The sequence below is a fragment of the Macadamia integrifolia genome, chromosome 3 (assembly GCF_013358625.1).
Source record: "Macadamia integrifolia cultivar HAES 741 chromosome 3, SCU_Mint_v3, whole genome shotgun sequence".
NCBI lineage: Eukaryota > Viridiplantae > Streptophyta > Magnoliopsida > Proteales > Proteaceae > Macadamia > Macadamia integrifolia.
In genome coordinates this window covers 6,105,974-6,129,583 of record NC_056559.1, presented here as the reverse complement: position 1 = coordinate 6,129,583, position 23,610 = coordinate 6,105,974, and the positions used below count along the sequence as shown (strand labels likewise).

The window sequence follows — 23,610 nt, the reverse complement described above, 5'->3', positions numbered from 1 at the left end:
TAAAACAGAAACAACAATATACTTCTATTAACAAATCAAATCTTTGATCCTAGAAAGTATATCTTGAACCATTAAATCTTGTGCGATGCAATTCATACAAATTCAGCAATTCTATTTGGGTATTGTTAAATGTTCGAAGCTTGAAAAAGAGGACAGATAAATAAATAAACAAATAATGTTGGTAAGCCAAGTACAACATCCGGAAAACATGGTAAGGAGCACGATACTGTTTTTGGGTGCAATTTGAATCTCTATGCATTTCAATGCACCAATTCAAGAGGAAGCACATTTCCTCGTTGGCAAGGCAGCAACTGTTTTTGAAAGTATCTGCACTATCGTGAACCTGACTACACACAGAGTTTATCTGCAGATTCTGAGCTTTTGGACTCTGTAGCCACAATTTTACATATAGGCATTTTCTCATTCTTATTTAAAAGCTTCAATGATGGATGGATTTCAATATCATGCACCAGAATTTTATCTCCGATATCTAGATTGCTCACATCAACTTCAATCTTTGGTGGAATGTGTTCGGCTTGGCAAAGGTATTTCAAACTTGCTCTTATCCTGTTCAGTTGCCCTCCTATTTGCACACACAGATAAAGGATACATCATGAATCAGTCATAGGAGAAAGTACCGCAGATGAAATGAGTAAAATAAAAAACCATCAAAATATTGGAACCACTGGGAACAAAATAGTTAAAAGCATGAAAAATTCAGAAAAAAAAAAAAAAAAAGGCTTGATAATTAACATTAACTAGAACCCAAGAAATCAAGTTGGCCACATGATAATTGCTGCGTGCAATGAATTTTTTCTACATGGAACTCTGATACGGACCATAAGAGCCAGTGTTACACAGTTAACCACAATCAAGTTAAATATTTCGAACTGTAAAAAGTCATCAAAGGAACCCCCACCCGTAGTGTATGCAGTCCAAACATTCACAATACAAGTCTGGATGCATAACAATTTAAGAGGATATAAGAAGAGAAAAAAAAAAAACCATACCCCTATGGGCTATAGCTGCAAACACATCCATCCAATTTTCCAATTTTATCATAAGCTCATAGCAGTCTATTATTATATTGCAAGAAAAAAACCTATCCCTTTGGACAGTTCATAACGCATTTACTACAGGGAAAAATGGGTTAACAGAAAGCAAGAGAGAGAGAGGGAGAGAGATTACACTGACTAACAACAGCCGAGGAAGGCTTCCCAACTTGACCTACTCAACTGGAAAAGTCATGGGGTAATGACCATTAGATAGAAAAGGCATGGTCTAGATTGGCCATATGTCAAGTTTTAAAGCCACATTCAATCATATATTCCCTCATGCTTTGGCATTTTTATTTTTTTTCAGCCATCAATTTGTCTTAAAACATTTTCCAAAATTTTCATGTTCTTAGAGGATATCTGAGGCTTTAGTATTTGGCCCCATCCAACTTGCAACGTGCATCTGTTAGAGCCATATGAATGCCTTCCGAAGTGGGCCATCCAAAAAACCAGACCTCAAATAAGGGAGCAGAAGGTGGTTGAATAACCTTATGATGTCACAATCTCATTCTGTGGAACCTCAAATGAAAGAAACCATCCGACAACTGAAAAAGTGAATAAAAAAGTCAACGATTTTAAACCCAACCTAGGCATAGAACAGAAAAAGACCCACGGGTGACTGATCCCAGCCGACTATCAAGTGAGAACGAGCTGACCCAATTATGTCAGCACAAGCGTGTGCAGACTTCCTATGTTATTCATGGGAAGCCAAAGCACTATCATTGTCTTTTCTGGTAAGAAAACTAACGTATTGATATTTAATCATCATAATCACTTACCGATTAATTGTCAGTAAATGTATTTTGTTTCCTAGAAAGGTATTTGTACCTTACAAAATTTAGTACTACTAAATTTATGATACATTCCATTAGGTCCTATTCGTTTGACGAAGAAAAGTGGAAAAAGTAAAAAAGGGGTCGGAAACTTGTACTAGTTTCCCACAAACTACCACAAATATTAGTGTTTGGATAAGTGGGATGCAAACTTACCAAACAAGGTCATTTAATGCAATAATTGTTGTCTACTGCTGTGGCACTTAACTTTTCCCACCCCACTCACTTCCAAAGTCCTCACAAAAATTGATAGGACATCATGGAAAATTTGTTTTGTATCTCTCTCCGTTCCTCCTATTTCCTTTCTTTCCCATAGAATTCCACCTACTTCCATTTCCTCTCTTTTCCATAGAATCCCACCCCACTAAAAATTACATATCCTACTATTTCCTTTCCTTCCCTTCCCTTCCCTTGTCAACATAACCCACAAACATGTGGGACCCGACCCTCACAAGTTTCCCACCCCTTCTTATCCATCAAGCAAAAGGGGCATTGAGATAAACTTTCAAGTTTCAAAGTTGGGGAAATGTATTTATCTATTATGAAGAACTAATTAAGTTCCATCAATCAAAGGGTAATAAGTAGCCCATTAATCGGGGGGGAGAGGTGGAAAACTGAAATTTCTTTCTTTCATTCTCTTTCTATCACAATTGGAACCATTTTCTATAGAGATGATAATAAGCTAACCTGGCAAACAGTCATATTATCCAAGTGGAACTATTTGCCATAAAATCAGACGATCCATAAGCTTTTGTCCAGTTCCTTAAAGCACTTAGGATCAAAAGCATAGCGACCCAGTTCTTGGCATGGTTTAAGATCTCGGCGAGATCTCATTTTTTTAGATTAGCGAGACAAGATCAAAGGTGAAGTATAAAAACGACAAGATCTCGCCAAATCTCGCTAAATCTCGCCAAGATCTCGCCTCTCTCTCTCTACTTTTTTGAAGAAAAAACACTAAGGCACCGTTTGATAACGTTTTTGCTGTTTCTGTTTCAAGAAACGGAAGAAACGGAAATTGCCGTTTCTGTTGGTGTTTGATAATACTTGTTTCTGGAAACATTTTCGTCAGACTTTGGTGTTTGATAAATGGGATGTTTAAGACTTTCCCATATTCCAAACTAAGAACACAAACTACACAAAGACCAAGCTGAGAATGTTCCCAACCTTCTTAGAATCAACAGTGCCTTTCACCCCACCAATATTTGCAGAAGAAAATAAAGCCCAGCCCCTCAATTAATTCTCAAAACCAAGGCCATTTTGAAAATAATGGAGCCTTCAACTACATTAGCTATATAATGCCATTTTGAAATGCCAACAACCAACCAAGTAAATAAAATCAAAATCAAGGCCCAAGAAAAAAATTGTATCATAAATAGATATGAACTAACAGTTTCAAATTAATCCATAAGAACAATCCCCATTATCTTCTGAAAATCATTACTTGTGCAATTTGAAAAAGGAAACAGAGAAGTATACAATGTCTAATTCATGATTTGGGAAGTCTAGAGTGGAAACAGAGGAAAAGAAAAGAAGACCATATATGTTCGATCAATTCCTCATTCTTCAAAATTTCTCATAATTTTGAGTTCAAGTGCTAAACTAGAAATCGAAACACTGTCCAAATCCAAGACCTAAACAGTCAAATCCAAGCATTCTTTGTCCCACCCAACACCAATCGAAGCCAAACAGAGCCAAATTCATACCTAAGTAAGTCCTCTGTAGTTCTCCCTTTCAGCCGATCCAAAAATTGTAGTTGCTAGCTTGCAACGGAACCGAAGAGTCCTAAATCCCTAATTTTTTTTTTCAGACTCTGCATCAATACACATAAATAAGGAAATATGTTACTAGCTTGCAGTGGAATGACGAAGCTCAAAAATGTGTTAGGGTTTCAGCAGATCGGGGGAAAATGAAATACTACCTTGAAGAGGAGAGATACGCTTACGGAAAGGAAAACCGAAGCTTGAACTGATCTACCTTTACTGAATGAAAGACTTCGAAGGATGATCTCACCTAAGAAGTCGGATTCTTTTCCCACCTTTTTGTAGACTCTTCAAGGTTGAAGAAGGAAACCCCTGTAGGTTTCACGGGAGCTGGACGTATGTGAGGCAGGGCGAAGAACGAAGGATGTAATGGACAGCTCCGTAGTGTTCACGGGAGCTGGGTAAGTGATCACGAGGGTTGTGTGCAGTTGATTCTTGGAGGTAGCAGTCAAATCTTGGAGGTAGCAGTCGGGTTGAGCAGAGGAGGATGCTCTCCTTTCGTGGTGTTTCAACAGGGATGAAGGAAAAAGAGAGAGTGAACAGAGCGTCTTTTTTTATCGGGCAGGGGTCTTTGTACGTTGGAAATTTTGTTTCGAGGAACGACGAAACAAGTGAAACATGTTTTGTTGGTCCTGTTTCTTGTAATATAAATTGATATAAATTTCAATTTATGTTTCTGAAAACAGGAGAAACAGAACATGTTTACCAAACGGTATTTACCCCGTTTCTCCGTTTCTGGAAACAGGAAAACGCAGAAATGCGTTTCTGGAAACGTTATCAAACGGTGCCTAAGAGGCAAGAATTTTGGTGCTTTTGCTTGAGGATATCCATTCCTATCTTATGTCATTTCAAATTTTCAAATGTATGTTAACGTGACTCATCAGTCATCAATGTTAATTGTTAATCAATTAAGTAATTATCTATGATGTCTTTCAAATTCTTAAGATTATGGTGTGAAATGTGTTGGTTGTGGAATGTGGATTGTGGAATAGAGCATACTAGCCTAGGGTCCGAAGAGCTAGAGACTACTTACATAGAGTACGAAGTACCATTTTAAGTTTGATTTTTAAAAAAACTGATGTTTCCATTGTGTTTAGAAGTCCTAAAATAGGGTAAATACTTAGTTTTAGGGACTACAAAGACCACATGACCACCAAGTTGACCGCGAAAAAATACATGATCTTGGCGAGATCTCTCTTTTTGGATTAGCGAGATAGGGGGCGAGAGCGAGATCTTAAGCCATGGTGCTTGGTTGACAGTCCAATGTCTGGTCTAGTTTTCAAAACACTGAAAAATGCCAAATCCATCTGTTTTTTCACAGGTTCCCCTTGGGGAGGGGTGATCCTTAATTTTCCTGCCATGCACAATGGTTGATTGTGTGATGTGGAGACAAACTCAAATCCATTTTCACTTCTTCTTAGTTCAAAGTTAATCAATGGAACAAGGTAACCAAGCTCCCTTTGGCGCAGGTCAACGAAGAAGGAAGGAGATTAATAGAGTTTAAAAATAACATCCAAAAGTATCTTTCTCTCTGCCATGTACAAATATTTATAGCTAAAAATACTTTTTATATTGAGTTTGTAGCAAAAAATACTGAAACCACCCCTAACTTCCATTCAATCTCTACCCATTGGATGAGTCTACTAAATCCTAATCCTCCATTCAATTAACGGGCAAAGTTACCCTATCTGATAACAAAAAGATTTACTAACTTGCCCATGCTCCTGCATCACACTTCTTGTTCTCATAAATGATGAAACCATAAATACAGAGAGGAGGAAAATGATAAGGTGTTCCGCTTTGTTGTTTGAGAATGGAGTGCGGAGTGGAGATCCAGAAACCTGGGTAAATGTTGGTCCAAGCCAGAAAAATGGACTCCTCGAAGAGTCATTATTTGAACCAACAAGATTTCAGAGAAGTGCCCAGTCTATCTTAAATCAACCAGTTCAATTTTTTTTCCTTAGGCACCCAGAGTAAGTGGTCTGTGAACCATTTGATGGTAGAAGAATCATATCCAAGCATTACTAGACTCTAGCCTAATAGTTCGTTGGGATCTAGACCTCAAAACATTAGTGGTAAATCTGATTAGTCCATGAGGAGTGGGTTATTCACAGGATGGAGCTTTAAAATATAGTCGGAAACTAAAAATAAAGTGGAAGTATTTACGCAAAGCAAAGTTTAAATTTCTCTACTTTTTAACTGAATGTTGGTGTCTTGATTTTAGAGGATTCCTTCATCTTAGAGTTGTGGTTTGAGCCTGATTTCCTACCATCTTTAAAAGAGAAAAAAAGTGTTATATTTTATATCCAGTATTTGCTAATGGAGCTGTCATGTGAAGATTTACTATTTTGTATTGTGAAGGGTGCTGAAACGCAATTAACAGTTTTAGTTTTCTAGTTGACAACACGCTGCCTGAATTTGGAGGATCTGATGGTCTGGCCTGTGGTGGTGTTTCAGCCACGACTGCGCTGGACCTCTGGGACCATTAGCTAGCCATGGTCTGTCACTAGACTGGACCCTGAAAAAGTTCATCTGAGCCCTTAACAGGTTATGAATCATAACCAGAGTGAACCATCACACTATAGATAAAACAAATGAGCTGGTTAACCAGGATGGTTAAAACATTGAGCCAGTCCAAAATTAAATCCATGTAATGGAGACTCAAATAGGACGCTTACTTATTTGTTTAGGGGTTAATCTTGTAATTTTCATTATATTTTATTTTATTGGGGATTAGATTACTTAGGACATAGGAGATAGAGTTCGAATTCAAATTAGTTTCAGTTTTACAATCAGTTTAGGAGTCTTTTTTCTTTGTTCTCATTATATGTTGGGATGCACTAATCAATTACACAGATTTGAGTAGAGAAGAGTTTCGAATTTATTTTGTTGCTGTGCTTGGAGAGGCTCAGACCTGACCGACAAGTGCTTCTCCCCCATCCTTTCTCCTCCTCTGAACACTTCCCTCTCAGGTACGATTTCCCCCTTTCATTCCTTTCTTCCTTCACATTCTTTCTTTTCTGTTTCTCTTCTCTATTCCCGGTTCCAGCATACCAACAGCCACCTCCATCTCTAGTCAATCTACTTCATCCTTCCTCTTTCAACCAATGACTTCGTAAAAAAAATGGCTTACCCGGTGCACGAGGCTCCCCCATGTGTGAGGTCGGACAGGGGGTGTGAGAACTACGCAGCCTTACCCTGAGAATGTCGAGAGGCTGTTTCAACCGCTTGACCACCAGGTCACAACATTCGTACCTTACCGTTGGACCAAGCGTGCCCCTTCAACCAAAGACTTTGTAGAGAAGTCATAAACCCTAGGGTGGCCTAAGCCCTAGAGCTTGAGCCCAAACCAACAACCCTTTTAAGAGAACCAGAGTACCATCTTTGTTGATACTGATACTACTGCCCTACCTGTACACTGCAGCTTTCCTCAACTTGTTTGTTGTTCCTGGAACCCATTTCTTGGGAGTGTTGAAAGCAAGCAAGGACCAAGGTAAGAGAAAGAGAGGAGAGGAGGAGAGGATGAGAGGAAGGAGAGAGGAGAAGAAGAGAAAGACGAGTGCAATGTCTTGGAGAGAATAGATTTCTCTCCTCCATATCGATTCATCAACTCGTTATATATGAGAAATTACATACTAATGCCCTATGCTAACATAACATAGCCAAGGAAGGTAAAAGAGGTAACAAAGTGAAACATAATACAAGATAGCCCAGTACCAAAAGTACCCTTATTACATAAACTCTAACACTTCCCCTCATGCTGGAGAATAAATGTTATACATTCTCAGCTTGCACAGAAGTATACTGAACTGGTGAGATCTGAGCCCTTTGGTGAAGATGTCAGCCAACTAGTTGCCTGTCCTCACTTTAGGAGTGCAGATACAACAAGTAATGTAGAATTGAATCACAAGTGATCCAACCCAGGTAGGATCTTCAACACAACCAATAAATTTCAGAATAGAACATAACTGGAATTGATTGGAAATAAAAGAAAAAAAATGGGACATTCTCCTCTGCCTCCGCTTGGTCCTTTGTTAGATCATCTGGTTCTCTAGCGTAATCTTGTCTGGTTCAAAGGACACATCCCCCGTCATACCCTTACTCTCTGGAGATGCCTCTCTTACTGTCTCCCAACCCAAGCCTTCCTCATCCATTGGCATATCTCTGTTTCTCCCTCCCGTTGTTTCTGTCCCCTTGGAACGGAAGACATCAACCACCTCTTCTTCAACTGCCCATTTTCTTCCTTTGTCTGGAAATTGGTTCTTTCCAAATGTTGGCCCTCCAGTTACCTATCATGGACTTTGACAGAGAATGGATTTGGTTGGACATGACCTTTTCAGTCCCCAACATTTGTGACACCATTGGGAAGTTAGCCTTTTCAGCCACCATTTGCCACATCTGGTTGAAACGTAACATTCGTGGATGGTCGTCCAATTCTCGCTCCTTGGACAAGATTCAGAAAGCCATCTATTTTGATGTTACCTCCAAAATCCAATCCCTTCACCCTAAGCCTGTCCCCAACTCCCCTAGTAAAAGACATATCCTTGCCTCCTGGAACCTTCAGATAGACACGTGTCCCCAACTCCCCAAGTAACAGACATATCCTTGCCTCCTGGAACCTTCAGATAGACACCATGTGATGTAGATGTACATTATGGAAGGAAATATGAGAGGAAGAAGGGTCCAGCCTTAGTCCACCTGAGTGGCTAGGGTCCAGCCAAGAAGCCATCCGAACCCCTACTTAGTCCACCTAAGTGGCTAAGTACAAATAAGGGCCAATTGGGCCCATCAGCTAGAGGAATAATTAGTAGTTGTTTTTAATTAATTAGTGGGCCATTGGGCCCATCGAGTTGAGTAAGTGGTATGTCGAGTCCAAATTATCTTAGGACTCTATTTGTTTTCCACATAGGTTTATTATTCCTAGTCCAATTTTGAATTCCTAGTTGTAGTAGGAGTATCTAGTCCTATTGGGAAACTAGTTCTTAGTAATAGTTTGATTGCTATTCTACCTTCTATAAATAGAGGAGCCTATGTACTCATAATTTTAGATTTGAATAAAGAAAATTGCAATCATTATGTTAAAACAACTGAGATAGTTGTGGGTGAGAAGCCCTAGCTGAGACAGCCACTCCTCCCCCACATTCTCCTACTTCTTTTCTTAATTTCTGCAATTATTTTTCTGTTTTCTATTTCTGTTACAGCAGGGATCGATTTCAGAATTCAGACCTAATCTTGGGAGCCAATCGATCTCTTCTTTTGGCCAACTCTAAGGTCTGATCTGCAAAGCCTTTTAAGGACTGGTTCAACTCTTCAAGAGGGCCACTCGATCTCTGTTGGGAAGCCATCAGCAGCTGTTCACTTCTGGTTTTTCTGTAGTTCTTGATTTTCTCTCTCCTAGGTTAGAAATCAAGAACCTTCATAACTCCATAACCAGCCGTCAAAAGCTCTTCATGTTTGGGCCTTTTTGTACCCTTGGTGGGCCCTACAATCGATCAAATTTGCAGCTCAATTGGAGCCCTATAGGTCTGGCCGCACCTCTCTCTCTCCAGCTCTATAGCAGGTCTTTCTCTCTCCTATCGAGTTGGGTTTTAGGCTGGTTTTGCTCCCGCGTTGGTATTATATCCTTGGGGGTTTATTTGATGGTCTTATTTATTTGTTTCCTGGTCTTATTTGTATTGTTTGGAGTTATAAACTGCTGGGGTAGTTCTTGTAATCTACTCCTGCATTACCATGCCTCTTCCCCCTTGCTCGGCTCTTTCGGTTAGCTCTTCCTGCCCTCCAATAGCTGCTGCCCTTGCTTGGTTGTATTCTCTTTTTGTATCGGCCGATATCGTTGTGGATCTTGTTTATTTGTAATTTTCTGTTGGCTTTGTTTTGGCTGCCTCCCCCTCCCCCTTTCCCTTTTTCTTCTCTCTTGGTAATGAATTAATTTATTCATCCAAAAAAAGAAGAAGAAGAAAAATAGAAAAGATAGAAAAAAGGATAGTTTTGGATTGAGCCTATCAGCCACTCCTAGGCATCTCACAGCCATGGCATAAAACCAACTCTCTTTTTTCATTAAAATCAACTTGTCAATCCTTACAACCATATGAGTTCACAACTCCATGAGCCATAGCCCTGAATTCTACCTCTACCCTTGATTTAGCCACAACAAGATGTTTTTTCTTCTCCATGTGACTAAATTACCACCCATAAATGTGTAATAGCCTGATGTGGACCATCGGTTAAAAAATGAACAAGCCCAATCAACATCAATGTAGCCTTTTATCCGTAAATGGTTGTGCCTGGTATATAATAGTCCTTTTATTCGGGTGGACTTCAAGTACCTAATGATGCAATATAGAACATCCAAGTGTTCACTCTTGGGGGCATGCATAAACTGACTCACCCCCCCCCCCAATTGCAAATGTGATATCTGGACAAGTCAGAGAGAGATGGATCATTTTCCCCACTAGTTATTGGTACTTCCCTGCATCAATAAGAGATGGACCACAATCTTCTCTTTGTGATTTTGCCCAATAGGAGAGTTTATTAGTTCGCAACCCAACATTCATGTCTCTTTTAACAAATCCAGCACAAACTTCCTTTGACAAATATTTATTCACTTCTGTGACTGTGATACTTCAATGATTCAATCCTTAAGAAGTATTTCAAGGGTCCAAGATCATTGATCTCAAACTGTTGAGATAAGGGCTTTAGTCTATTCATCTCAACCTTATTATTCCCAATCATCACAATATCATCCACATAGAAAATTAAGGTTGTGACAGTACCATTACCTCGCCGGATAATATAGAGTACAGTCAGCTTAACTGTGGGTATATCTGGTCTTCAGAATAGCCTGTCTAAACGTCTCAAACCAAGCCTCCAGGGACTATTTGAGACCACATAAAGCTTTCTTAGAAGATGCATTCCCTTTAGCTAAGAGAAACTTGAAGCCTAGTGGAGTGTGCATATACACTTCCTCTTCCAAGTCACCATGGAGGAATGCATTGTTCACATCCAGTTAATATAATGGTCAATCTTTATTGGCCAGCAATGATAAGAGAACTCTTATCGAAATGTGTTTATCCATATGAGCAAATGTCTCTTGATAATCTATTCCGTTGGTTACCTGTGTGGTCATCCTCATTGGTGAAGGATGGGGCTGCTTTAGCCACCAACCTAGCCTTATACTTCTCAACAGTGTCATTTGATCAATACTTGATCAAGCATCTGGAATTCTAACCTTGGAAAGATCAACCGGCTTCCAAGTATAGTTCTTCTTCAGTGCCATCATTTCCTCAAACATGACTTCCTTCTACCTAAGGTCAGACATGGTCTCAGTGACATTCTTGGGAATTGGAGTGAAGGAAAGAGCAATAGAGAAAGAAACACCTATAGGAGAGAGAGCGTCATAGGAAACAAACTTGGCTATAGGATTAGTACAAGCTCTTTCTCCCTTTGGAATAGCAAGGAGAAGATCTAACTCAGAAGAAGGGGAAGGAGTGTTGCCTGACTGAGGAAGACGGATCTCAGGATGTGGATTCAAAGAGGATTTTGGTAGGTCTTCTTTCCCTTTCTTTTGTAAGCAAGTAACTCCTCATTATCAGCTCCTTGAATGGTCTAGAACATCAACAACATCCACAACATCCACCTCCTTGTGTTTCCTCACCATAGGCAAAAGTGAAGAAAGGGGGTGACATCAGCAACCTCTTCACTCCCATTATTCTCCCCCTAAAGAGGGTGTAGAGGAGGAATAAAGAAAGATGCAGATTCAAAAAAGGTGTATCTTAGGAGAGAAGCTGCCTTCGGGAGGATGGATGGTAGCACTTATAACCATTGGTAGAGGGGGTATAACCAAGAAAAAGACATTTGAGGGCCTCAGGATCAAGTTTAGTCTAAGCAGACTTATTAACATAAACATAGCACACACACCCAAACACCTTAGGAGGAAGAGAGAAAGCAGAAGCTTAGGGAGACAATTTCTAAAGGGAATTTGGAACCAAAGATACTAAAGGGCATACGATTGATTAGGGATGCAGCAGTTAGAAGGGCATCAGACCGAAAAATCTTAGGAACATGCAAACTAAACAAGAGATTCCTAGTAACTTACAGCAAATAGTGATTTTTTTGTTCAGCACCACATTTTGTTGTGGTGTGTCAACACAAACAAGCTGATGGATAATGCCATCATCAACATGGTTGTCAAGGTGTCATCTAGGAGTCCAAGTAGTAATTCTATGAGGGGAATAAGTATAACTAGTTTAATGTATCATGCCATGATTAGAACAAAATTCAAATATTTCACGTTTGGTATATTCTGAAGTATTATCAAAACAAAAAAATTTAATTGAGACACCAAATTGAGTCATTATTTGACAACAAATTTTGCAAATGTCTAAATTTGTCAAATCTGTTCAAGTAACTTATTTAATTCATCTCATATTGTAGAGACATACTCACTGCCTCTAGATGTAGAACAGTAGAAACAAGATTGGCATCAGAAGATGACACCATTGTAGAACTCTGATCAAAAGTTAGAGTGTTAGCAGATGGTTGCTAAGCCCACTCAGTTTACCATGCATTGCTCAAACATATCAACAGTATGATTCATTTTCCCACAGTATGTACATTGACACATGGCTTGATCCGGAGGTTGTCCTTTGCCCAACCACCACCACGACTTCAACCTCCCCCTGAACCATGACCTTTGTCAAGAAAACCAGCACCACAGACACAACCTCTGTTGTGTAAAATGAGTGGACTACAGAGAATGCTACAATACTCTTTGTTGGCTGTGGAACAGTATGGAGCCTTCTATGGCTGCCAATATGATGTTTCATACCACAGCCTAGGGTGTCTGGGACAATCTAAAAGAAAGTTGCTCTCAAGATAAAAATATGTCTAGCGTATATGATTTATATGGGAGGAAATATCAGTGAATTAATATGGCAAGTAAACTCTGCTGTATAACCTTTATACAATTGATAATTTGATGTTGATGAAAACCCCATAATGATCCACGCAATGGAAGAAGAAAACAAGCAACATAGATTGAGGAAACCCCTAGTTTATCATCATGAGTAACCAATTAGGGCTCCATATGACTGATATGGCAGCATGGGTTGCTGGAACCACAGAGGGAAAACTCCAAGATAACTTCAAACCAGAATTTAAGAGAGTAGGAACTAATTAAGACAGCTTTGATAATTCATCCAAAAAAAAAAGAGAGCTTTGATACCGTGTAGCAGTACAAGTACCTGTAATCAGCACCTACAAGAGGAAAGGAGAAGAAGAGGAGAAAGAAGGAGAAGAAAGAGAAGAACCCTTGAGCCACGATGGGATTCAGAATAGATCCTATTGTGGCCTAGGTCCTTAGCTTATCTTATTAAGAGTCCTACTAACAGGCTAGTTACAAAAATAGTCAAAGACAACTAAGCAAATAAGTAAATAACAAAATAACAATGAACACTACTTAGACTAAACATAAACTAACTCTAAGACTAACTCAAGACCAACTCCCACAACTTAACAAGGAGAACACTCCCACTCACGATACATTTTAACAGTTACAAACACCCAAATCAACAAATTTGACATGAGACAAGTAGGATCATCAAGGAAAGTGATTTGAATTAGAGTTTCTCAGCCTTTAATCATACGTACCATCTTGTCCAGCTTGACAAACTTTATCCATACTTTAATGCTCTATTTACTCGCAATTAGATTGTTTCTTTTTGTAATTACAGGCAAGCCCCTTATAGTTAATGAAATCCGACAACAACAACTCAGCCTTATCCCAACTAAATGGGGTCAGCTACATTGATCCTTGCCCTCCAATCAGCTCTATTTCAGGTCATACTTGATACAAGGCCTAAGGTATGCATGTCTATCCTCACCAAGGTTCAAGGTTCGAGTTCTCGGTTTCACATAGGCCAAAAACCGAGATTTCAGCAAAAACGTGTATTTTTGGACAGGACAACTCGGGAAACCAAGGGGATGGATTCGCTGGCCATATGGCCAAGTTAGCCCATGAAACTTGTCATCTAACATATTTTAAGCCTTCAAAACACAATGGAAACATTAGATTTTAAAACTCAAAGCCAAAACGGTACTTTGACTGTTTAGAAATTGAGATTCAAAATTCTAATTTGACAGCAAATCAGCTGATTCTAACTATTCCAACCTAATTCTTTGAACCATGAACCCAAAGTAAAGGAAGGTCGATGGTTCATTTCTCCTTCCACCACCAAAGGGTTATGAAAATCGAAATCACATGGATGCTCGGGTCAAACTGGGTTTGTTTCAGACTTTTCATCTGAGCCAACTTGAATCCAGTATGATCCACTGTGACCTTTTTCCTAAGAACCGGTCCAACAAATTCCTGAGCCTTGGCTTTAGTTTTAAATGGGCTTGGCCCTATAATGATAGTAGGAGATCTAGGTGTTTTTGGAATCTATAAAGTCACACACCGCGACCCACATGGGCTGAGGCCGCTGAGCCAATCACATGGATGCTTGAACCTAGCCGCTGTAAAACAGTGTAGAGCTAAATTTTCAATCCATAGCAAGAGAAAGTTGTGTAGGAATACAAAAGCAGAAAGTATTCTACAGAAGTGGAATACTCAAATTTAATGTTTATTTTATTTTAGAGAAAACTAAAATAAGAAAATTGATGGTATGGTCAATCATATGGTGGACTTATTCCTCAATCCCAATCTTTGGTTGCATCTTTCATCTTACTGGATGGGCTTGATGGCCCAACACAATCCCAGCCATGCAAACTACTTGCAGAATGCCCATAGCAAATGGCAAAATAAGATTCAATGTGTGCTGAAGTGATAGACTGACCACCTGTGGAACTTGGGCCCCCTTATTAGGGACCCATTAAAAGCTTCACAGTTGAAGTTTCTACACCCTCACTGTTCCCAAAGGTTCTACTGTAAACTATTATATGAGATTTGTTAAAACCAACAAAATATTACACAAAAATTAAGAAAGGGAAAAATATCTTATTGAAATGCAATACAAAAAGTTGGAAAACAACTTCCATTTTTACAATTCATCATGTTGTTTTCCCATGAAGGTGGTTATATCTTGGTCATCGATAGGTTTGGCACCCATTGAGGACTACACCCCCATCATATATCTGGATTTTCCCCCTTACTCCTCCATGCCCAAAACTGTCCCCCTTGTCATGTCCAACAAAAAAAAATGACAAATGACAGAAAAAATATGAAAGAATATTTTTAAATAACAGCAGTTTTCTGGGGAAAAAATCTGTGAAATAAATGGGACCAAAGTTTATATTAAGTTGCAGGAAAATAAAAATGATGAGTTCATAAAAAGGGCATACCCAGTGCACGAGGCTTCTGCCACTGCGGGGGTTGTAGAGGGACATTATGTACACAGCCTTACCCCACTTCACGGAGAGGCTGTTTCCTGACTCAAAAGGTCCACCCTTCAAATTGATTAGTTAATACTGGGAAAAATTAATAAACTACCTTGACATTGAACTTCAAACTAGAGAGCTTGTCAGACAGTAATCCAACAATCTCTGAGCAGAAACAATATTCTGTTTTTGTAGAGCTACACAAGGGATTAGTCATTATTCCCAAAAGCCAGGCCAGAGGAATTCATTTTCTGATTTTGAAGGGCAAAAGGACTTTTGCATCAAAGAAACATCTAAGCATTGTATATCTTTAAAAGGAATGGACGACGAAAAATATAGAGCACGATTCATAGAGACATAGAGGTATCAACCCGAGAGAATGCATTTATGGCATCCTTGGTTGTGTCAACATTTATAACTGTGATATTGTTCTATAGAAAGCAAGACAAGGTAAGCAGAAGTGGTAGACATGTCAATTTCATTCAGAAGATCGAGTAATAATTAAAGCCAGACAAGGTAGAAGGGGAGGGTTAGAGCTAGGAGAAGGGGGCAAAGGCTGCGGAGAGGTTACAGGTTCAGGGTGGATTCCGGCTGGATTCCGGCGGTAGAGGGGAGGGGGGCATACAGTCAGGTCAAAGGGGGGGGGTTAAATGATCTGACATATGAATTGGGTTTGCCGATGATGGAACTGATGAGGCTAAGCCCTTTGACACACCAGCACACTCTTCCTCCCTCTGCTGGCCATTCTCTGTACAGAAAATCCTCCTTCTAACCAGAACTCCAACCACGTTGGTCTCTACCCTCCTGGTTTCCTCGCTTCCGAAATCTCCAAATGGAGTAACTGTGTCATCGGTTCTTTCCTTGGTAGCAGACCACCCTTCTCGGTGGTGAAAGCTTCTCTTCTCAACCAATGGAAGCCCTCCGGCTCTCTCTCTACCTTCGTGCTGGAGAATGGCATTTTTATCTTCAACTTTGCTGCCACCATTGATCGCTCCGCTGCCATTGATGGAGGTCCGTGGTATGTGGGGTAAAAACCCATTTTCTCCGTCAATGGGACGAGCACTTATCCTTCGCCAAGTCCGAACCTAAGTCCATTCCCCTGTGTGTCATCTTCCCTAACCTCCCGCTCCATTTTTGGTGTGTCAAAGGGCTTAGCCTTATCAGTTCCATCATTGACAAACCCCTATATTCCGATAAAAGAACAAAAGCTATGGATCGGCTGTCTTATGCTCATGTCTGCATCGAAGTTCAAGCTCAACAGATTCAGCCTTCAAAGATCACTGCTATGGATGGAGAAGGCTTTTCCTTTGAGCAGGAAGTGAAATACGATTGGTTGCCTCCAACATGTACTCTTTGCAAATGTTTTGGGCATAATACAGCTCTTTGCACTAAAACTAAGCCATCTGAAGAGGCCTCCAGACATCTAGCTGCTACTCCCAAAGATCCTTGCTTCACAGTGCAAACATACAGAAGGAAAAATAGAAAAAATAAATAAAAATCAGTGCTGATCCAAGTCGAAGCCAGCCGCCGATGACCCTTCCTACCGCTGCAAATGCTGGTGCCTTGACTGATTCTCGGTCCGATGGTCTGAACAATGATCTTTTGCCCTCTAGGCATAATCCGTTCTCGGTTTTGACGCCATTGGAAGCTATTGATGGAACTGATGAGATGCCAACCTTTCTTGCCTCTGAAACCCTAACCTCCCTCCCTGTCAAGCCTGTTTTTACCTCTTTGAGCTCTCCTTCTGTTTCTTCGATCGCCTCCCCCTGGCCATGACCTCCTCTGTCTCTCTCCTTCCACCTCTGCTCCCTCTCCTGCCTGGTACGCTTTCTCATGATCATTCCACGAACCTCTCGTCCTCTCTCCCCTCTTCTCTTTATCCTTTTTTGTTGCCTTCATCTAGCCCTACTCCTTTTGAGCCGCCTAAACCGCCTGAACCGCCCAACCCTCCTGGTCTAACCAACCCTCCGATCAACCCTGAACCATCCCTACCTTAGACCAACCGCATTCCGGACCAATTACTTAAAACCTTCTCTAGGTTTCCTTCGGACCACCCACTCTTTTCAGGTAACATCTACAACCCGATCCATGAACCGTCCACCTATCCATTAACCTCTAACCGCCCAACCCGCCCCCTCGATCTGTTACCGCTTCCCTGTTCGCCCACGACCTCCTACGTCACTTCGCCTATACCTGGCGTGGCCGCATCTTTGTCTTCATCGTTGCCCTTGGTCTCCGACGCTCCCCTGAGCTCCTCTTTGCCAGTTGTGGTCTTCAACAACCCCCGTACCCCTGCTGTCCTGCTCCGCCCACCGTAAGTTGTGGTCTCCGATGACCCCTTTGATCCTGAAGACCTGCTCCGCCCACCCTTTCTGCCGCTGCTCTCTGCCGCTTCCTTGAGCCCCGCGGCTCCTTCAAAGCCCTCTTTCTAGCCTTTGGATGCTGCCGAAGCTCACCTCGCTGCCTGGGATCCGATGGCCAACCTCTGCTCGACTGATGGCCTCCCTGAGACTCCTTCTGAGTCTATCGACTATGATAGGCCCTCTTCGCCTACCACCATTGCTACTAATTCTATCTATGATCCCACGATCAAACTTGCCGACGTTGATGCTGCAAAAGACAATGCCTGCTCTACCTCTGTTAGCACCTCAATGCCCTCTTAGATGCATGAATTGGTCCCAGACGGCACTGCCAAACTCGTCACTTCTGTTCCTGCTCACCCGGTGATGCACAATATGACTACTGGTTTATCCCTGCAAGCTGACCCCCCCAGGTCTCTCCACAGTGACACTACCTTTGCTGATCCCATGGCTTCCTGGAGTGAACCTGCTCACTCTCATTTGGATGCTCAAGTTGACCCCTCTCAGGCCATGGAGTATTATGGTTCCAGCAGCCCTACCGTAGCTCTCTGCCTTGCAGCCACCCTCCCTGTTACCTACCACCCTTTGCCCTCCCCCCTTCCCCTCTCTCAAGCCTCAACCCATCTCCCCCTATTCATTCCACCAATTTAAACCCCCCTTCCCTCCCCCTGTTGTCTCCTGGGGATCCAAGAATAAAAAATCTTCCAGCTCTGCTTTCAGATCCTCCCTGCATTCTAAATCCAATCTCAATTCTAAATCTTCCCCCGCTAGCTCCTTTAATCTCAAATCAAACGTTCCTGCCAAGAGGCCATCTTCCAAGTCCTCTTCCTCTGGCCCCCTCTCCTGCTCTTTTGAGCATTTGATGCCCCCTCACTCAAGTTCTACATGACCCCTTGGACTATTTGGAACGTTCACAGTCTCAACTCATTAGCTAAACAAGCAGAGATCCATTCCCGAATTCGCTCCTCCAAGTCCAACCTCTGTTGCCTTTTTGAGACTCGTGTCTTATAGTCTAATGCTTCTCGTATAGCCTTGTCCATTGCCCCCTCTTGGTCCTTCGCCAACAACTACCTCCATAGCCCAAATGGCAGAATATGGATTCTTTGGAACCCCTCCTATCTTTCTATCTCCCCCCTCTCCTCCTCGGACCAAGTCAGCCATCTCTCCATTTCCCACTCTTCTGGTTCCTTCATCTGTTATTTCTCGGTCATCTATGCCCATAACCTTGCCTCTCGTAGGCTCCCTCTTTGGTCTGAGCTTCTCTCCATTGCCCCCACCACTGGCTCTGATCCCTGGGGTATTGGGGGTGATTTTAATGTCATCAGATTCAGTCACAAGAAGCATGGTGGTAATCCCATCGACCTCTCGGCAATCAATTCATTTAATGACTACATCGATGATCTGGGTCTCAATGACCTAAGATGGTCCGGTGCCAAGCTCTCTTGGCATAATCGGAGAGCTGGAAACATTTGGGTCGCCTGTAAGCTTGACCGGACTCTTGTTAATGAGGCCTGGCTGGAATCCTTTCCATCCTCTCATGCCTCCTTCGACCCCTCGATATCTCTGACCACAGTCCCATGGATATCCATGTCCTCTCCTTCTACTCCTTTGGTCCCAAGCCATTCAAATACTTTGACATGTGGTCCTCCCACCAGGATTTTCTCCCTATTGTCCAAAATGCCTGGTCCACTCCCATTCCCCCCTCCTCCCGTCTTATTGCTTTTGCCAAAAAGCTTAAATCCATCAAGGCTGCTCCAAAGCTCTGGAACTCCTTCACCTTTGGCAACATTACCTCCTGTCTCCTCTTGTCGAGACAAGCTACACTCCATCCAAGCTGAAATCCAGCTTGACTTGCTCAACCCTACTCATGCCTATGATGAGAAGACCACTGCCACTAAGCTTGCCTTACTGCTTAGTCAAGAGGAGAGCTTCCTTCGTTAGAAAGCTCGCATTAAGTGGTTAGACCTTGGAGATTCCAATTCTGCCTTCTTCCACCGCTCTCTTAAAGTCCGAAACAATGTCAACACCATTCCTAAACTCCTATCCCCTTCTGGTGCTGAGCTCCTTCATCCTGATGACATTAAGGCGGATGTTGTCTCCCATTTTATGGGAATCTTCTCCCAGCCCCTTCATCCTTCCCCTCTGCCTATTCCCCCCCATCTCCTCAACAAATTGGTCCCAGACGAGCATCTTCCGTCTCTTCTTTCCATTCCCTCTGATGACGAAATCCTCTCAGCCATCCTCTCTCACAAGTCCAACAAAGCTCCTGGCCTTGATGGCTTCAGTATGGGATTCTTTTCCTCTTGTTGGAACATCATCCGTAATGATCTCATTCTTGCTGTGAGGAGCTTCTTTTATAATCCCTCCCAGATCAATGGGATCAATCACACTTTCCTTTGTCTCATCCCCAAAAAGGTAGGTGTTGAATCAATGAATGACTTTAGACCCATCTCTCTTTGCAATCTGCTTTACAAGTTTATTGCCAAAATCTTGGCCAACAGGATTGGGAAAGTCATTGATTCTCTGGTCAGCCCAAATCAATCCGCCTTCATTGTTGGGAAGAGTATTGCTGACAATATCATTCTTCACCACGAGATTGTCAGGGGGTTTGATCGGAAAAATCACTCCCCCTCGGCTCTTCTCAAAATTGATATTCACAAGGCCTTTGATTGACTCCATTAGCTGGGGTTTCATCTCTGAAGTCCTGCTCCAAATGTCCTTCCTTCCTTCCTTTGTCCACTGGATCTTCTGCTGCATCTCCACTCCCCGTTTCTCTGTTTTAGTCAACGGCAGTCATGCTGACTACTTTCCCTTGAGGAGGGGAATCCGCCTAGGTTGCCCTCTCTCCCCATTTCTTTTCGCTCTTTCCCTTGAGGTTCTTTCCCGCTCCATTCAATCGGCCTCGGATCTTCATCTCATCTCCCCTATTCCTAAGTGTAAGCCCCTCCACCTCACCCACCTTGCTTTTGCAGCAGACATCATGATCTTCTCTAAAGCTAACTCTCTCTCCATCTCTTCCATCATGGATGCTCTTCATTCCTTCGAATCCCTATCTAGCCTCTCCATCAATCTCCTCAAGTCCAGCCTCTTCCTCTCTGGTGTCTTTTCTGAGCCTCAATCCCTTCTTCTTAGTATCACTAGTTTCTCTCTGGGCTCCTTACCAGTCAAGTACCTGGGTCTCCCTCTCATCTCTTCTAGGCTCTCTACCCACCTTTGCTCCCCTATTCTTGATCTTATTAGGAAGAGGCTCCAACTCTGAAAAGGCAAGCTCTTCTCCTATGCTGGTCAGCTTACTCTTATCAAATCTGTCCTCTAATCTCTCTACCTCTACTGGTCTGGGATCTTTGTCCAACCCTCTTCCTCTGTCAACTCCATTGAAAGGCTCTTCTGTTCCTTCCTCTGGAAAGGCTCAGACTCCTCCAAGTTCCTTCACCCCCTATCCTGGGAAAAGGTTTGTCTTCCCAAATCAGAAGGGGGGTTCGGTATCAAAAGAATCAAAGAGGTCAACTCTGTGGACATCTTGAAGCTTATCTGGAAGCTTGCCTCCAAGCAGAGGAGCATCTAGGTTGACTAGGTCCACTCTTATCTGCTCACCCACAATTCCCTTTGGACTTGCCCAGCCCCCTCTGATGCCTCTTGGATCTAGCAGAAAATCCTCAGCCTTAGACCCCTTGCCATCATTGCCTGCTCCACTGTTATTAGTAATGGGCAGGCGACTTCCCTCTGGATGGACCCCTGGCACCTTTCGGGCATCCCTTCCTCCCTTGTCACCCCCAGGATCATCTATTCCTCTGGGCTCCCCAAATCCACTCGTGTCTCCTCCATTCTCTCCCCTCTGGATTGGGCCCCTCCTGCCTCTCCTCCCCCTCTTGCGGATTTGTGATCCTCCCTCCCCCCATTCCCCCTGGGCACCGTGGTAGGGAAGACAAATTTGTCTGATTGCCCTCATCCAATGGGTTGTTCTCCTCTGCCTCTGCTTGGTCTTTTATCAAATCCTCTGGCCCTGTTGTTCCTTAGCGTAACCTCGTCTGGTTCAAAGGCCATATTCCCCGTCACAGCTTCACCACCTGGAGATGCCTCTCTAACTGCCTTCCTACACAGTCCTTTCTTATTCACCGTCACATCCAGGTCAACCCCTCCTGTTGCCTCTGCTCCCACGGTCAAGAGGATATCCCCCACCTCTTCTTCTCTTGTCCCCTCTCCACCCTGGTGTGAAAAATTGTTCTTGCTCGTTGCTAGCCTTCTCTTAAGGCCATTCTCCCCTTTGAGAGGGAATGTATTTGGGCAGACATGACTTTCGCCGGCTCCTCCATTTGCGACACCATTGGTAAGATAGCCTTCTCTGCTACTATCTCCCATCTTTGGATGGAGCGTAACATTCGCAAATGGTCCTCCAACTCCCGTTCTCCGGAAAGGATTTGGAAAACCATCTACTTTGATGTTACCTCAAAAATCCAATCCCTCCATTCCATCCGATCTCGGCCGATCCCCCACTCCTCTAGAAATGACCACATAATCTCCTCCTGGTGCCTTTTCCCATCTCCCCCCCCCACCCCTCACCACTTGATCCCCCCCCCCCTCACCACTTGATCTTGGCCTTTCCCCTCCCCTCCCTTGCTGTGGCCTCCCCCTCCCCTCCTTTCCTTTGTTGTGGCTTTGGTTGTTGGTTCTCTTGCCCCCATAATGGTTGCTAGTATTGGTTTTTCTGTCTCTATTTTATTGTTCTTGTTGTTGCCTCTTGCTTTGTTCCTCTTCCTTGTTGGCTTAAGCCTCCCCTCCCCCCTTCTTCCCCCCTTGTATAGTCTTTTCACTTTGGGTATAAATTTATTTATTCATCCAAAAAAAACAATTAAAGTGTGGATTCTGAAAGTCACACCAATTAACAAGCGGGAGTAACATGCCTTTTGGAAGGGGGGGGGGCGGGGATAGGGAAAACTACGCCTGCACTTTAAAATTTTCAATTGAGTTCTTATTCCCCAAAACTATCGATTCTGATGAAGCATTCTCAAAAGTCAAGCATGTATCCATTGAGTAGATTACCAATTTTAATTTGAGGAACTCTAGTTCTTCTTATATAAACGCCATAAAATAATAACAAACCCGTATAAGAGACTATATTTAGAACAAGTAGAAGACAGAAAGGGAGAGAGGAACTGACCTTTCAGGATCCCAGGGCAACGATCCTCTCCCTTGAAAACGATTGGCACATCGACCTTCAACTCTGAACCACTATTAGCCCAAGCAAAAACTAGGTTCAGGATTTTCCCCGTCTCGGCATCCTTATGAACCTGCAACAACGAACAATCAATCAATCGATGAACCAAACTACACCCCTCCCCCCCCTCCCAAATGACAGCAATTACAGAGAAGGGTTTAATAATGCGTGCATTACCTTTATAGGAAGGACTGTTCCGGACTCGAGGAGATGAGAGGAGCCGGCTCCGGCACGAATTTGGAGCTGAAAGGTGGTAGAGCAGAAGAAGAGAGGTCCTACCGACTTGAGAATGGAATGAATCTGTTTCCTCTCAGTTGTGATGAGATGCTTCCTTGATACCGTTGTGCTAATTCTACTGCCATCGCCACTAATCGTACTTTCATTAGGGTCGAGTTCTTGGAATTGTTGGGCAAAGATGACGGCAGGGATTCTGCCTTGGGCTCTGTCCCTGGCGGCGATTTTGCTACCTGTGTAATCTCTTGGTATTGCCTGTATAGTATGATACGATATAGTTGCAGATGATGATGATGAAGCCCTAGGTTTCGACAGCGCGACGGCCCTGCTCAGCTCACCTGCGGCGGCGTTCCACCACCTCGCCATTTCTTACTTTGCTGCTACTCTCCTCTGCTCAGTCCCCAGCGCATTACAGGTTTTGTTGTGGCCGATTATGGGCTGGGCCTGGGCGTGCCAATCGACTGTAGACCTGGGGCACAGTTAGTCGTGGCTGGGTCATTTCGTCTACGTGCAAGGCTAAAAACCCTAGACTATGTTAGAAAAAAAAAATGAGGAAAGAGATCGACACATAAAAAAATTATTGTGTAACTATGAATTTTTTTTTTTTTTTATAACTTCCAAACATAGTCCTAATGTTATAAGAATCATGAGATATTCTGATATTGTTTGCAGTCAAAATCAAGGTTTTTTAGTTACAAAAAAAGATCAAGGTTTTAGTTTATGATATCAGTGCCGATATCAATTGCTTAGGTTGTGTTTGGTAGTCATCCTGAAAAATGT

At 42.5% G+C, this 23,610-nt stretch overlaps 1 protein-coding gene across 4 annotated transcripts; it reads right to left on the bottom strand.

The window, feature by feature from the left end:
* Nucleotides 1–23,254, bottom strand: LOC122073864 (50S ribosomal protein L25). Of its 4 annotated transcripts, none has more exons than XR_006138894.1 (5): nucleotides 22,774–23,254; nucleotides 22,540–22,669; nucleotides 14,986–15,071; nucleotides 3,592–3,698; nucleotides 430–583 (listed from the first exon to the last, which is right to left on the bottom strand). XR_006138894.1 is itself a non-coding variant. In XM_042638535.1 (5 exons), the coding sequence occupies exons 1-4, from the start codon at nucleotides 23,194–23,196 to the stop codon at nucleotides 3,645–3,647; spliced, it is 693 nt and encodes a 230-aa protein (XP_042494469.1). In that variant the 5' UTR covers nucleotides 23,197–23,254; the 3' UTR covers nucleotides 430–586; nucleotides 3,599–3,644. The 4 variants fall into 4 exon arrangements, 3 of the variants coding, with proteins under 3 accessions (XP_042494468.1, XP_042494469.1, XP_042494470.1); XM_042638535.1 differs by having other exon boundaries at nucleotides 430–586; nucleotides 3,599–3,698; XM_042638536.1 differs by lacking the exon at nucleotides 3,592–3,698 and having other exon boundaries at nucleotides 22,774–23,252.
* Nucleotides 23,255–23,610: the final 356 nt, after the last annotated feature.

What these genes read in the sequence shown, in the direction of transcription:
- LOC122073864 (XM_042638534.1), bottom strand. Translation starts at nt 23,196, where the DNA reads ATGGCGAGGTGGTGGAACGCCGCCGCAGGTGAGCTGAGCAGGGCCGTC. An exon ending in GAACAGTCCTTCCTATAAAG is followed by an intron (nt 22,670 to 22,773) that starts GTAATGCACGCA and finishes TCGTTGTTGCAG; the next exon opens with GTTCATAAGGATGCCGAGAC. An exon ending in TTGCCCTGGGATCCTGAAAG is followed by an intron (nt 584 to 22,539) that starts GTCAGTTCCTCT and finishes GTGTGCAAATAG; the next exon opens with GAGGGCAACTGAACAGGATA.